The sequence below is a fragment of the Parasteatoda tepidariorum genome, chromosome 10, assembly GCF_982258835.1.
Source record: "Parasteatoda tepidariorum strain Cologne lab strain chromosome 10, Ptep-v5.0, whole genome shotgun sequence".
Lineage (NCBI taxonomy): Eukaryota > Metazoa > Arthropoda > Arachnida > Araneae > Theridiidae > Parasteatoda > Parasteatoda tepidariorum.
In genome coordinates this window covers 60,941,140-60,955,040 of record NC_141764.1, presented here as the reverse complement: position 1 = coordinate 60,955,040, position 13,901 = coordinate 60,941,140, and the positions used below count along the sequence as shown (strand labels likewise).

The 13,901-nt window shown below is 31.6% G+C and overlaps 2 protein-coding genes across 2 annotated transcripts; both read right to left on the bottom strand.

The window, feature by feature from the left end:
- Positions 1-2,612: 2,612 nt before the first annotated feature.
- LOC147802983 (uncharacterized) lies at positions 2,613-4,371 on the bottom strand. Its single transcript, XM_087152803.1, has 2 exons — positions 3,757-4,371; positions 2,613-2,669 (listed from the first exon to the last, which is right to left on the bottom strand). The coding sequence occupies exons 1-2, from the start codon at positions 4,369-4,371 to the stop codon at positions 2,613-2,615; spliced, it is 672 nt and encodes a 223-aa protein (XP_087008929.1).
- A 381-nt stretch (positions 4,372-4,752) lies between these two features.
- On the bottom strand, positions 4,753-5,490 carry LOC122272163 (uncharacterized). The gene has a single exon (XM_043055457.1). It carries the CDS (start codon positions 5,488-5,490, stop codon positions 4,753-4,755), a length of 738 nt encoding a protein of 245 aa, XP_042911391.1.
- Between the last annotated feature and the right edge of the window lie 8,411 nt (positions 5,491-13,901).

Genomic DNA, 13,901 nt, shown 5'->3' with positions numbered 1-13,901 from the left:
TTTTTTCACAGTTTCTGTTAAGAGTCACAACGTATGTGGGCATTGGTGTTTCTCAACTGGTGACATTCTCAACTGGTATACCTTCTTTTGTAATTTCTTCCTGAACTTAATGTCCAGTAAATGATTTTAGGATTCCTTTTAGTACTACTCTGAAGGTGCGCTCATCTGGGAGGCTGTAGGTGTGACAAAATATATTCTTGTTTTTTAACAAGGTTACAATTTGGCATTGGTCTTGCAACTTGTTAGTTTTTAGGGTAAAGTAGTCACCATTATTTTTGGCTTTGTAGTCATTATTGTTATTTTCTTTCAATAGTTCGTTAAATTTTTTCCAGCCAAATTTTTCGTCTTTAATGACGATAGGTGGGATTTTGGTTGATTTCTTGTTCTGAATAGTAAACCCGTCTTCTGGATCGGGGTTAACGTTGTTATCTTGGACTACCCTGGTTGAGGAGAATGGGGTGGCCTTGAATCTCTTTGTTTTTGAAATGGAGAAATTGCTGTCTCTGTTATTTTGATTTAGAGTATCAGGGAACTCTGTGACCATGATGTTATCATGTGTTTGGTTATCATTATCTAATGTAAAAGACATAAATTGCTGTTGGTGATCCTTAGCATATTCATCTAATTTTTTAGCGGTTGTGTTTGATAATTCGCTAAAAAGCTTAGTTTCGTTGACTATTTTATTTTTGATTGCATGATGCTCTTGTCGAAAATTATTGAAACTAGTCTTAATTTTGTCTATGTTTTTTGAAATTTTATGACTGACCGTTATCAGCAAATGAGGCGGCATTTTTTAATAATGCTAAAGTATGAATGATCATATTCTCGAACGCTAACGCTACATCATTAATGGCTGTAGCGGATTCGTGATTTTGGACTGTCGGAGAATCCGAATCTAGGTCGGTGCAGTCGTCATCGGTGGACTGTGTTTTATTTTTATTGCAATTTTTTCGTCTTTTCTTTTTATTCGGTTTATCCGAATTAGCGATAGTTAATCCCGGAATGATTTTTTCGGGTTGGGAAATTTCAACTACATCGTGATTAAGAGCGCTATTACTAACACAAACATTTTCCGCGTCCATGGGACACTCGGAAGTAGCCATGATATTATGGTCCTGTAAAGGACCTTTCGGTAGTGCTAAATCACGAGGTGGGACCCGTATCTCTGGTCAGATCTACAGAGAAAAGCAAACACCGACTCGTGGCTTGGTTGATACCGGTAAGCTATGGAGGGCTTTAGGTTTCCACCACGAGTAGATCAATACTAACCTGAGGAGTCATCAAATAAAATAAAAAGTTGAATACAATGTAACGTCTTACTCTCAATTCGGAACGATTACATGCATCTGGAACAGGAGCACGAAGTTGTAAACACTGAACGTCCTACTCTCAATTCAGAGCATTCAGGTTATCAACAAGTCACGCCACCGCACCCTATCGTCTGCTTCGCCACAAAGTCCGCATAAAATACGGGGTATTTGCGCAGGATCGCTTCTTGTGAGAGACCGGTTAGAGAGGAACCTTCTCTCACGACGTCTAAGGCTGGAATCTACCCTCTCAACAGCACACTTTTTTTTAAATTTTATTTAACTCAAATTCGGTACCTACCCCATACATCATGAAAATTATACAGTGAATAAGACATTTTGTTTTTGTGACATTGTGGTAACACTTACAAGAATATAAACATGATTTGAAGTATATACTGACTTGAGCGGTGATTTACATAAATTGCCAATGAAAAGTTGTAAACAGCCATGATTTACATACAATCTTAATTTATAATATTACATTATTTGCGATAGAAATATGAAAACGAGCATAAAAAATAGATGAATGCGTATGTACACAAGATCTTGATTCAAAAATTGAAAATAGCCATGATTTGATGAATATGCATGAAATACAATCTTCATTTATAATATTACATTATTTGCGATAGAAATATGAAAAAAAGCATTAAAGATTGGTCTCAACAACACACTATTTGTCTTTTCAGACCTTATTTAATGACACTAAATAAAAGTGGTATTAGGTTAATGGATATGTTTCAATAAACCTTGGAACGTAAACAAACTATTGCGTGTCAGTTTAGAAAGGCATAGATGATATGTGAATTGATAACAAAATTTGATATCGCCGTTGAAACAAAAGGTGAAAAAAAAATAAGAATACTCATAAATAGAAATATTAGTGAATTTTTTTTTTTTTTTCATTTTGACAGATAACACTTTCGGATAAAAAAAAAATTGTGTTATTAAAGTTTGAAATTTAGATAAAAGATAAATGAAGAAATGATCAAGATAGATTTTTGGATAAACAATTTTTTAAAGATATCAATCTTGATATGTTTAAAAAAAAAACACTTGCATTTTGAATAATGTTCGAAAGCACTGTGTATGAGTCACTGGAACTGGCCTTGGCATCGGAAAAGTTCTGGGTTCAAATCCCGGGCAAGGAATTGATGTTATCTGTGCTTACTGTGGAAGCTGTACAAGAAGGGGAGGGCAATCAATATCGAAAACAATAACAAATATTTATTTAAACAAAAACGAGTTCCATATTATTAGAGTGGAACCCTTCAGATTATAAAGTTATACATTAGAAGACAATTAATTCAAGCCAATGCTTACTGCTTGGTGGTTCAATGTAGACTGATTATCAGCCCTCTGGTGGGGAGATTTCAAATTAATTAAATTTACATCTACATTTCTCAACACTCCCCACCTGATAATTTTAAAGTAAAAATTATCACAAAATAATATACAATAGCAAAACAATAATTCTACATTATATCAAACATTATTTAAACACGTTACATATTAAAATTAAAATATTAAAATAAACACTAATCAATTATAAGACAGTAAAATATAATTTGAAGCATCAAATTTAAAGGAATAGTAAATTATTAAAATATCATTAGAATGTTAATCATCTTTTTAAGAGGTTCTTTAATGCTTCTCATCAACCGTTCATAAAATCCTCCCCACCATGGGGCAAGCCCAACAATAAACTTCCATGCAATACCTTCAGAAGAAATGAAATTTTGAAATTCATCTCCTCTAATAATAGAAAAGAAGTACCTTATATCTCTTGAAGCAGCCTTAAAAGTTGCTGCGTTATCAGAATAAATAGTTTTACAGTTATTTCTTCTTGACATGAAGCGTCGTAAAGCTAAGATAAATTTATTCGTAGACAAATCGGAAATCAGTTCTATATATACAGCCCGTGTGACTGCACAAGTAAACACAGTAATATAAGATTTCAAAACTTCATCTTTATGTTTTACGTAAATAAGCCCAGTAAAATCAATTCCAACCACTGAGAAAGGTGGAGACTCTGAAATTCTATCTTTAGGCAGCTCTCCAGTACTCTGGCTGGTTTCGCAAAGTGTTTTCTGCAAATCACGCATCTTCCAATTATTCTTTTCACAAGTTGTCTGGCTTGTGGAATCCAATAACTTTTTCTTATCTGCGAAAGAGTGACATTAACTCCACTATGAAGCAACTTTTTATGTTTTTCAGTGATCAAAAGCTCGGAAATTTTCGAATTCTTGGGTAGCAGTATAGGATTAATTGCTTCAGGATCCACTTCAGATTGAAACAGTCTACTGCAAATTCTTAATATCTGTTTTTCATCTAGGTATGAACGAAGACAAAATATGATGGAGTTATTTTTTATATCTTCCTTCTTCATCAAAGTTTTAATTTCTTCTTCATAATAGTTATTTTGCTCCTCCTTTATTAAAATAACTTTGGCTTCTTTCAATTCTTCAGTAGTTAATGGACCTTTCAGTTTGTCATAATTTCGACAGTTTTGGATAAACCGCTTTGACCAAGCCACAATTCTTTTCACCTTTAATAAAGAACTGTAAATTTCTAAAATCAGTAAAGTCTCTTTAGAATCTGTGAGGCAACTGTGTTGAGAAATAACGCTGTTTCTAAGTTCTAAATCAACTGAATGCTGCTGATGATTAATTTCAGTATTTTCTTGAGGCCACTTACTTTCATCCTCTATGAGCCAAGATGGCCCGAATTTCCATAAGTTATCATCAACAAGGCTTTTTAGTGATTCTCCTCGAGTTAATTTATCAGCAGGATTTGAACTTCCTGGACAGTGTTGCCAAAGTTTAGGATCTGTCAGAGTTTGAATTTCAGACAATCTGTTTTGCACGAAAGGTTTCAAAGAGTTGTTATTCTTTATCCAAAAATATGTAATTTGTGAATCTGTCCACAAATAAAATTGTTGGCAAATGTCACTAAACAATTTGTGCAAATAATCATAGATTCTAGCACCAATAACCGCTAACATAAGCTCTAAGCGGGGCAATGTTAAAGTCTTGATTAGCGCTACCCTACTTCTGGACATAATGAATGAGGTCTTAACTTCGTTCGAAATATTTGCATATCTGAAATACGCTACAGCACCATAGGCCTTTGTGCTAGCATCAGTAAAAATATGAACGGCAATTTTTTTCTTATTATCATAGTTATCAAAATATTTCCGTTCCATAAAAAAGTTCTTTAAATAAGGAACTTCAGAAATCCAACTGTTAAAGTCTGTTTCAATATCTAAAGGCAGAGGGTCATCCCAATCGAGCCCAGCCTTCCAAATGTTTTGCAGCAAAATTTTCATCTTAATAACGAAGGGAGAAATTAAACCGATAGGATCATAAATTTGAGCAGCAAATTTTAAAACAGTACGCTTGGTGCACTGGATTGACTTAGATGATGACTGCTCTAAATTTTTTTATTCAATCAACAGTACATCATTTTCTGTGTCCCATCGAAGACCTAACACCTTTGCATGTGCAATTGAATCATTAATGGCAATACCATTTTGATTCCATAATTTCTTTAATTCGTTTGAATTAGAATTACATCTCCGCAAATTCATACTCGCGGATTGCAAAATATTTACAGCATCAGATGACAGTCGATATGCATCATTAACTGTATCAGTTCCCCAGTACAGATCGTCCACGTGTAACGAAGAATTTAACATTTTAACACAATCGGGTTTGTCATTGGCATATTTTTTAATGTGGTACTTTATTATTGCCTTCAAAATGAAAGGGGAAGTGGTAACTCCGAACGGTAACCTTTTCATATTCATAATTTTAAAACCTTCGCAATTATCATAATCAATCCAAATAAATTTTAAACATTTGCGCTCATTTTCATCTATGTCTATCATTAAAAACGCCTTCTCAATATCACCAGAAAATGCAATTTCATGCTTTCGAAAATTTAGTATGACATCCAAAATATTCGGGTTCAAATTTGGACCTGACAATAACATATCATTAAGGGATTTTAAACCAATATCCTTCGAACTAGCATCGAAAACGATACGAACACGGGATGTTTCTTTATCGGGTCTTAAAACAGCTGTATGCGGCATGAAATAACCAGAATTAACGGATTTATCTTTACATTCCTCAACGATTCCATCTCTTATCTGATCCTCAATAATATTTGCATACATGTCAAAAATATTTTTATTTTTACATAATTTTATTATTAAATTATCAAACCGTTTTTTGGCAATAGAGAAATTACTATCAAGATCATCGGGATTTGAATTCCAAAGTAATCCGGTTTTATAACGATTGTTTTCATATTTTAAATTGCTTTCAAATTTATAAATTGTTTCTTTATCTTTTAGAGATAAAATTTCACACTCCTTGGTAATACCTAAGGAATCGAGTGACCAGAATTTTCTTAAATAACCGCTTCATAACCGCTATGTTTTGTGACAATGTATGCTCCCTTTTATAACTACTTCCACTAATCACCCATCCAAGAACAGTTTTTATTGCACACAGGCGATTATTTATAGATATCTTTTCATATAAAAGAAATTCCCAGAATAAATCTGAACCAATTAAAAGTTCTATACTCAGCAAATTATCATTATCTTCCAAATAAGAATCAGCCATATCAATTTTATTTTTATTCATAAATTCAATTACTTTGGGGTCAGGAGGTTCAACTTTAACTCCAGTAATGCATGGTATGACAAGAGTTCTAATTTTAGTTCTAAAATTCCTTTTTTTTTTGAAAATTTCGAATTCAACAACAGGATAAGCCTTTTCCGTTGCTCTTTGCATTCCAAACGATTAAACTGACAAAACTTCGTAACCAACCGGTTTTAAATTTAAATTATTTGCAACTCGTTCAGACAAAAACGAACGCTGGCTGCCATTATCTAAAAGAATTCTTGTCAATTGAGACGAAGAATCTGATTTAACTTCAGCAGTACGAGTCTGCAAATAAACCCTTTTAGAACATTCAATTTTTTTATTATTACATTGGGAAACAGAACTAATAACTTCCTCATTGGAAATGCTTGATGGTGGAGTTTCATTAGAAACTGCAGCCAAATCAGAAGATTCATTTAACTCTAGCTCAGCATTTTGAATTTTACTAACTTTAGCATTATTTATCCCCTTATTACCCCCTAAACAACCCAGCTAAAAAATAAACTGCAGTAAATTTAAAGAAAAACTGCAGTTTGAAGACTGCGGTGATTTGGCCCATAGCACTACAGAATTTTTGAAGTCGAAGAACTACAAAATTACTACAGTTTGTAAACTGCAGTAATTTTGCAGTAGTATCAACTTCAAAATTACTGCAGTAATTTTGCAATTTGACTTCAAAATTACTGCAGTGATTTTGAAGTTGATACTACTGCAAAATTACTGCAGTTTACAAACTGTAGTAATTTTGTAGTTCTTAGACTTCAAAAATTCTGTAGTGCTATGGGCCAAATCACCGCAGTCTTCAAACTGCAGTTTTTTTTAAAGAACTTTTGCAATTTGTTTTTAATTGCATAACCAACATTCATGGTAAACATTAAGAAAAAGTATACTTTTAGCTAAGTTAAAACTAGTAAATTTAAAAAAAAAATTTCTTTTAAAAACGCCTGAAAGATGATTTGAAAATATTAGTTAACTTAATGGAGCCTTGTTGGAATTTTGCTGAGAGGAAAACATAATAATCAATTTAAAATTAAAAAAAAAAACAATAATTTCCAATTTGTATAAATGAAAAACTATTTTAAACACTAAAATATTGCATTGTCAAGTATTAAATGTAAAGTTTTCAAACTAGCAATGGATATATTTTGGCAAATAAATAAATAATAAAAAAAAGAAATTAAAATCATTAATTTTGCACATAAACTAGAAACAATAATGCTAATTGCGCTAAATGTCGTAGCACAATAAACTGATAAATGGATTCACTTTGAATAAATTTGTAAAGAAATAATGCGAATTAGTAATGAAATATGTTTTTTAATAATCAACATGTATTTGTGAAAATTAATTTAAAACTGGTAACATATGGTGCCGATTACCAATATTATATGTTCAGTCACAACTAATTTTTAAATGATTAGGTAATTGCTACCATATGACTAGATGATTTTTATCAGAGAATTGAAATCTAAAAATTTTAATGCGTATATGAGATACTTACGTATTTGAATGATACTTACAAATGAAATATTCCATTGGTTGACTTCATTTCACATAATAGTAAAACTATTTTGAATATTACTCAAACATATATACTGTCTACTATATTGTATAGTGCAAAATAAATAAAACCAACAAGATTTTTAAAAAAATAATAATAAAAAAACAAGATTTATTTCTCTTTTTTTAATGCCGCTTTAGAACACGAATTAAGTTTGTTTCTAATGGTGGCGCGCACAAGTGACAGATTGACATTAAACTTTACACACACATGGCCAATAATCTCTGACACATGAACAAGATTTAGAACTTCTTTTGTGGAGCCTTTTATTCCCTTAAGCACACTTTTGGCAAGGCTCTCCCGGCCAAAAACAACGTCAAGAACATCGCAGGTATATTTCGAAAAATCATTTACCCTGCACATTGCAAGCCTATGTCTATCGACAGTGAGCGATTCCCCAATTTTTACAACGTTTTGAGCCAACTCAGCCTCTGTCTTATGTTCTTTTTGATGCTTGTATTTTGACTTGAGTTTCTTATATTTTATACGGATATTTTCCATAGATTCCTCTTTGGCTTTTAGGTCGCCAGCTAGATCCAAAACCTGCTTCTTTAATAAAGAATTCTCTGCTTGTAGAGGTTCACGCGTCAAGCATTTCTTTTCAATACTTGCTATTTTGGAAATTATTTCTTTTTCCCTTTTGCTTTTGTTCTGAGATACCATCAACTTCAGCCTAAAAAGGAACAATAGACATGAAGTAAAAGAAAATTTAATATTAAAAAAATGATCTAGGCTAATTTAAACACTGTAACTACAAACTAAACAGGACTGTTAAATGACAGGGTTGCCACAGAAAAAATAATGGATGAAATAGTTGCCTAAAATTTTGTTAACAACTTAATTGACGTATCAGCGGTCAGTCTAGGCCGAATTTACTACCGTTTAGCTATATCTTCACAAATTCAACTTTAGAAAAAACAGTAGTTTCACAAAATACTTTTTCTTAAAATTTTATTTTTTTATCCCTTATACAATAAATCCATATTTTTGTGTTATTTTTTTAATTTTTCACAAATTATGTTTAAATTTTCACAAAATAGGGACCTCTTAGAAAAGTCTAGACAGACCCCTGCATATACCATGATCCATTTAGTCAAATTGGTGGCAAATATGATATTTTTTTTAAACGTTAATGTTCTAGCACAATTTTTCCTTTTATCCATAATTTATCTAGGAAGTACATATATATATATATATATATACACACATATATATTGTGAAAAGTGATTACACAAAACTGAAATTCATGCATCGTAATATCGCATTGAATTTTCTTTTCTTTAAAATCATGTAGAATTTCGAAGCAATAACCATTGAAAAAGCGAGCATTGAAAAGGAATCTGCAGATTGAACAAATTAAAAAGTGAAGACTCAAATTTGCAATTCAAAATTTTCAACATTTGTTATTTTTTAAGAAAAAAAAAAGTTCAGTGCGTGCTGAATGTAACACAAAAAACTGATAATATAGATTTGTTTTGAATAAATTTATAAAGAAATAATGCAACTTAGTTATGATATTGTTTCGTTATCAACATGCATTAGTCAAAATTTATTTAAAATTCATAACATATGGTGATTATACCATATATTATTCAATCACATCTAATCTTAAAATGATTAGGTAATCCATATGACTAAATTATTTTACCACGTTTATATAAACTTGCCTTCGTGTATGTCTGTCCGGGTGGAATTTTGTAATCAATTTTAAACTAACTTCCCGATTAGCTACAAACTTCAAATTTGGCACATAGTTCAGAATTGGATGACAATGCATGAAAATGAAGAGAAGAAAGACATACGAAGTAAAATAAAATTAAAATTAAAAAAAAATATTTTCGAGATTGTCTTTTGTTGTCGATTCCATTATGTCAAATTAGTATTACATGTCAGGTGAAAAGATTTTTATTGTCGGAGTATTTTTATTGGCTGAAAAATCACGTGGTAGGATCCAGTTTTTCCTCATTCATTTCCAGATTGTTTTGGTTGTCATCAGCATAAAACTAATGAAAGTCGTAAAGGTATTGTTTTTCTATAAAGATTTTTGTATCCCTAATTTAAAATGAAAGTTCTATTATAATAGTAGTGGTCTTAAAGTAGTCTTGACTACTCTTGACTAAGAAAAATAATCTAAATAAAAATATATATTTTTAAAAACCACGTTTTTTGTAGTGAAGAATAATAATTGAAAAGTAATAACTTTTGAAAAATATAAAACAAAAATTAAAAATTAAAAAAATTATAATTTAAAATAAAAAAATTCAAAATAAAAAATAATATTTTTAAAAACCACGTTTTTGTAGTGGAGAATAATAATTAAAAAAAAATTGAAAAACGAAAAACGTGGGGCGCATGAAATACATAACAGTATATATACACATACATATACACATTTTCTTACTCATACACATGCGCAGCCACATATACATCCACATACATATGCATATACACAACCATATTCCACATTCAGATACGATTACAATTACAAATATACCGTACACATATTCTCAAGAACACACATACACACACTAATATAACATTACTGTTATGTATTTCATGCGCCCCACGTGTTTCGTTTCTCAAATTTTTTTTTAATTATTATTCTCCACTACAAAAACGTGGTTTTTAAAAATATTATTTTTTATTTTGAATTTTTTATCCATATTTTTTTATTAGAATTGAGATCTGTAAAAATTTTAATGCGTATACACATTCTTCAGAAACACATAAATAATATATTTATACTTCTAGAACACTTTTCCCAAACAATATATATTTCAGTGAGAAAATTTGTGTTATCAGCATAAACTTTCTAAGAGGGGGGGGGGGAATTGGTTAAACAGAGCAAACTCATATTTCTTCAGAAAAATTCTGTAGACTTCAAGAAAAAACTTTTCAGATCAATAGTAAAGTTTGGATGATACTTACCTGTGAAATATCCTGCTGGTTGACTATTTCACAAGTGCTAAAGTATTTTGAACATTACTATAAGTGCAAAACTGCTTTGAACATACCAGGGCACGAAAAAAGTCAGAAATTTTATCCGTCCCCGAGGACGGCTTGTCCAACAATGTACCCGTCCTCCTAGAAACTAACCCGTCGTTTCTAAATAAATAAAAATATAATTTTCTCCTATTTATTACTAACAATTATATAAATTGCACAATGAATTAGTAGTTACTAGGATTACAAATACTAGGATAGCATTATACGGTAATAAAAGAAATACTAGGTTACTAATAGTAAAACCTATTATTTCTTTAATGAAATAATTTAAATAACAAAGGTCAAGCTATCTGTCTATTATCATGTCAATTTATCCGATGGTACTGCGTTTTTTAAATGAATCAAATACGACGTTTACCAGTTCCACAATCAAGCCAATGATTTACAGAGGTTTCTGCACAGAAATCTGTAAGAGGTTTTTCATTTATTAAGACCAGCACGTAATGTGTTTTTTTTTTTTTTTTTTTTTTTGTAAGTTCATTGCTGAAAAGCCCCTTTCAACCGCTGCAGTACTCCCAGACAGAGAAAACATCAATTCCACCATGCGCAGTATGTTGCTGTATTTCGAGATTAGAGGGTCATTTTAGAAGTGAGGAGCTAGACTCTTGTAAGATAACAAAAATTGAAAATATATCACAAACATTAACGGGAAAATGGCCGTCCGCGCGGACGTTGGATTCGAGAAATTTGTTGTCCGCGGGGAATTTTTGACCGCCGAGGACGGGTGGTTTTTCGAGCCCTGGAACATACTGAAACAAATATACTGTGTACTATATTGTAGTGTTAAATAAATAGAACAAACAAGATTTTAAAAAAATAATAAAAACAAGATTTATTTATTTTTTAAGAGCAGCTTTTGAGCAGGAATTCAACTTATTTCGAATAGTGGCCCGCACAAGAGATGGATTGACATCAAATTTAAAAGCTACGTGGCCTATGATATCAGCTACATATCCGGGATTAAGGACCTCTTTTGAAGAGCCTTTTATTCCCCTGATCACGCTTTTTGATAAACACTCTCTGCCAAACACAACATCGAGTACATCGCATGTATACTTTGAATAGTCATTAATTCGGCAAATGGCAAGCCTATGCTTGTCAACAAGCAGAGATTCCCCGGTCCTTCAGTTTCACCTCAGTCTTTTGCTCTTTTTGTTGCTTATACTTAGCTTTAAGTTTTTTATATTTTATCCTGAAATTGTCCACAGCTTCTTCTTTGGCTTTCATATCTCCAGCAAGATCCATAATTTGTTTCTTTAAAACTAAATTTTCCGTTTTCAGAGATTTGCAGGTAGTGCATTCAATTTCAACACATCTGGAAATATCACTTTTAATTTTGGAAATGATATTTTTTCCCGCTTGCTCTTATTACTCGATGCCATCAACTTCAGCCTAAAAAGGAACAAAACATATTAAGTAAAAGAAAATTTCAGATTAAAAAAATGATCTAAGCTAATTTAAACACTAGAACTACAAACTAAACAGGACAGGCTATTCTTGTTTTCATAGCAATAGATGGTCTCAAAATTTGTGGCGGGCGAGTTCCTGCTGTAGACAAACTAATAAAATTATTTAGCTTGCAGTTCTAAAAATTTATTTGCAAAATGTAAGGCAAAAAGCTTAACAGTCGCCCTGTGGCAGAATTCTTTTGGGCTTTCTGCGACAAACCTCTCTAGCACTAATATCTTTCTGCAAGATACTTTTAATAATATCAAATATACATGTTACTAACTAAATTTAAAGTAACAAAAATGTTGTTTAAGTACAAAAAAAAACCTTCTTGAATAGTGAACGCTATAGATAGATGGGTGGCTAACCTGATGGAAAGATGCAACAACATTGTCTATCGTAAATTGCAAGGTGAAAAGCAAAATGCTGACTACTTCTGAAAAACCAAAATTCTTTACTTCTTAAAAGGAAATTCTTTCTGCAAGAACTTTGTAATATTCTGCGACAATGTCGCCATGATTATGTACGAGGGAACAGTAGCAATAATGTATACAGAAATAAATATAGTTACTTCTTAGGTTGTGGCACTTCATTCAGGGGAGCATCAGCTTCCTGTTCATTCGACGTAAGACAGGTTGATTCAGCTTGAGATTCAGAGGGAGATTTAATACTTTGAAGGATAGGAATATCCTCCAATGCCATACGCCCACCAACCAGATCATCAATTAGTAGCTCCATTGCTTTTTCATTCTCTGAAATTTATTAAGCATAAAATTAAATTAATAAACATCTTTTATTTTATTTCTGCTCATGTTGCTCAAAATAATGAATATAAGGTACAGAAGAGATGAGGGAGATTTCCGTATCGTGTTCTGTGGTGGAACAATAACCTAGTCTTTGCAACTTCAGGGCAGCAGTCTGCAACAAACTTAAAAAAAAACTACAGAAGGGGACCACCTCAAAGGATGTAACTTGTGGCCACTTTGTGGCACACATCTACATGCTTTAAAAAAAAATCCTGGAGACGTAACAGGAGTAGCAGAGAAAATATTTAACAAAAAAAAAATATATCAAACTTCTACGTTTACTTATTTTTTAAAAATTATTTGTAGTGTAAAATTTATTCCGCACCTTGCAGTTAGTATGACAGATCTCGATAAGAAAATATCCCCTTTAAGAATACATGCAAGCAAAAGATAGATTAATGAATAATATATTAATAACTTACCTCCAAATTGTAGGAAATAAGAGGGATATAACTCATTGTTCCATTTTGTTTCGATGGATCTTTTTGTATCCCATCTTTCCAAATCCATTGCCTGAAGTTCAGATTGATCGACAGCTTTTCTCAACTTTAAAATTGAATACTGGTTCTCTTCATAAAAATATACCAGTACAAGCATTTTCTTTTTCACTTCCATTTTAAGTTCGAGTAATACAATTGCTAGCACTTATCTATCACGTTGCTAATATCGAATACAAAATATTTCAGTAAACATGAGAAGAGCACTGCCAACGTCTGTTAGACTAATTTTGTTACCTACTCGTAATATTGAAAAAATAATTTATGCTGTTGTTTTTCTATTTTATTAGCCTCTTGAAGTTCAGTTTTTAAAAACAAGTATAAAAAAACAATTTTCACTCAAAGAGATATTAAGAACCTGATTGCTGTGATTTGTATACCCAATTATCAGTTTCTCTCCTTTTTTTTTACAATTCATTTCTTGTATCGCGAGGAAATTGAGCAACTGCAACCGTAACTCAGGGTTTTTATAGAATTGTTTACATTTTTCATGAATGAAAACTGTCGCTTTTTGAAAAACAAATATATCACTTCAGTGAAAGGAGGTTTCACAAATTATTTGGTATTAATAATGTCAAAAAAAATATAAGCAGTAT

Bases quoted from the DNA above. Each gene is read 5' to 3' on its own strand.
- LOC147802983 (XM_087152803.1), bottom strand. From the start codon at position 4,371: ATGTCCAGAAGTAGGGTAGCGCTAATCAAGACTTTAACATTGCCCCGC. The intron at 2,670-3,756 runs GTTATTTTAATA...TCTCCCCACCAG, and splicing joins AAGAATTGAAAGAAGCCAAA to AGGGCTGATAATCAGTCTAC.
- LOC122272163 (XM_043055457.1), bottom strand. From the start codon at position 5,490: ATGTATGCAAATATTATTGAGGATCAGATAAGAGATGGAATCGTTGAG.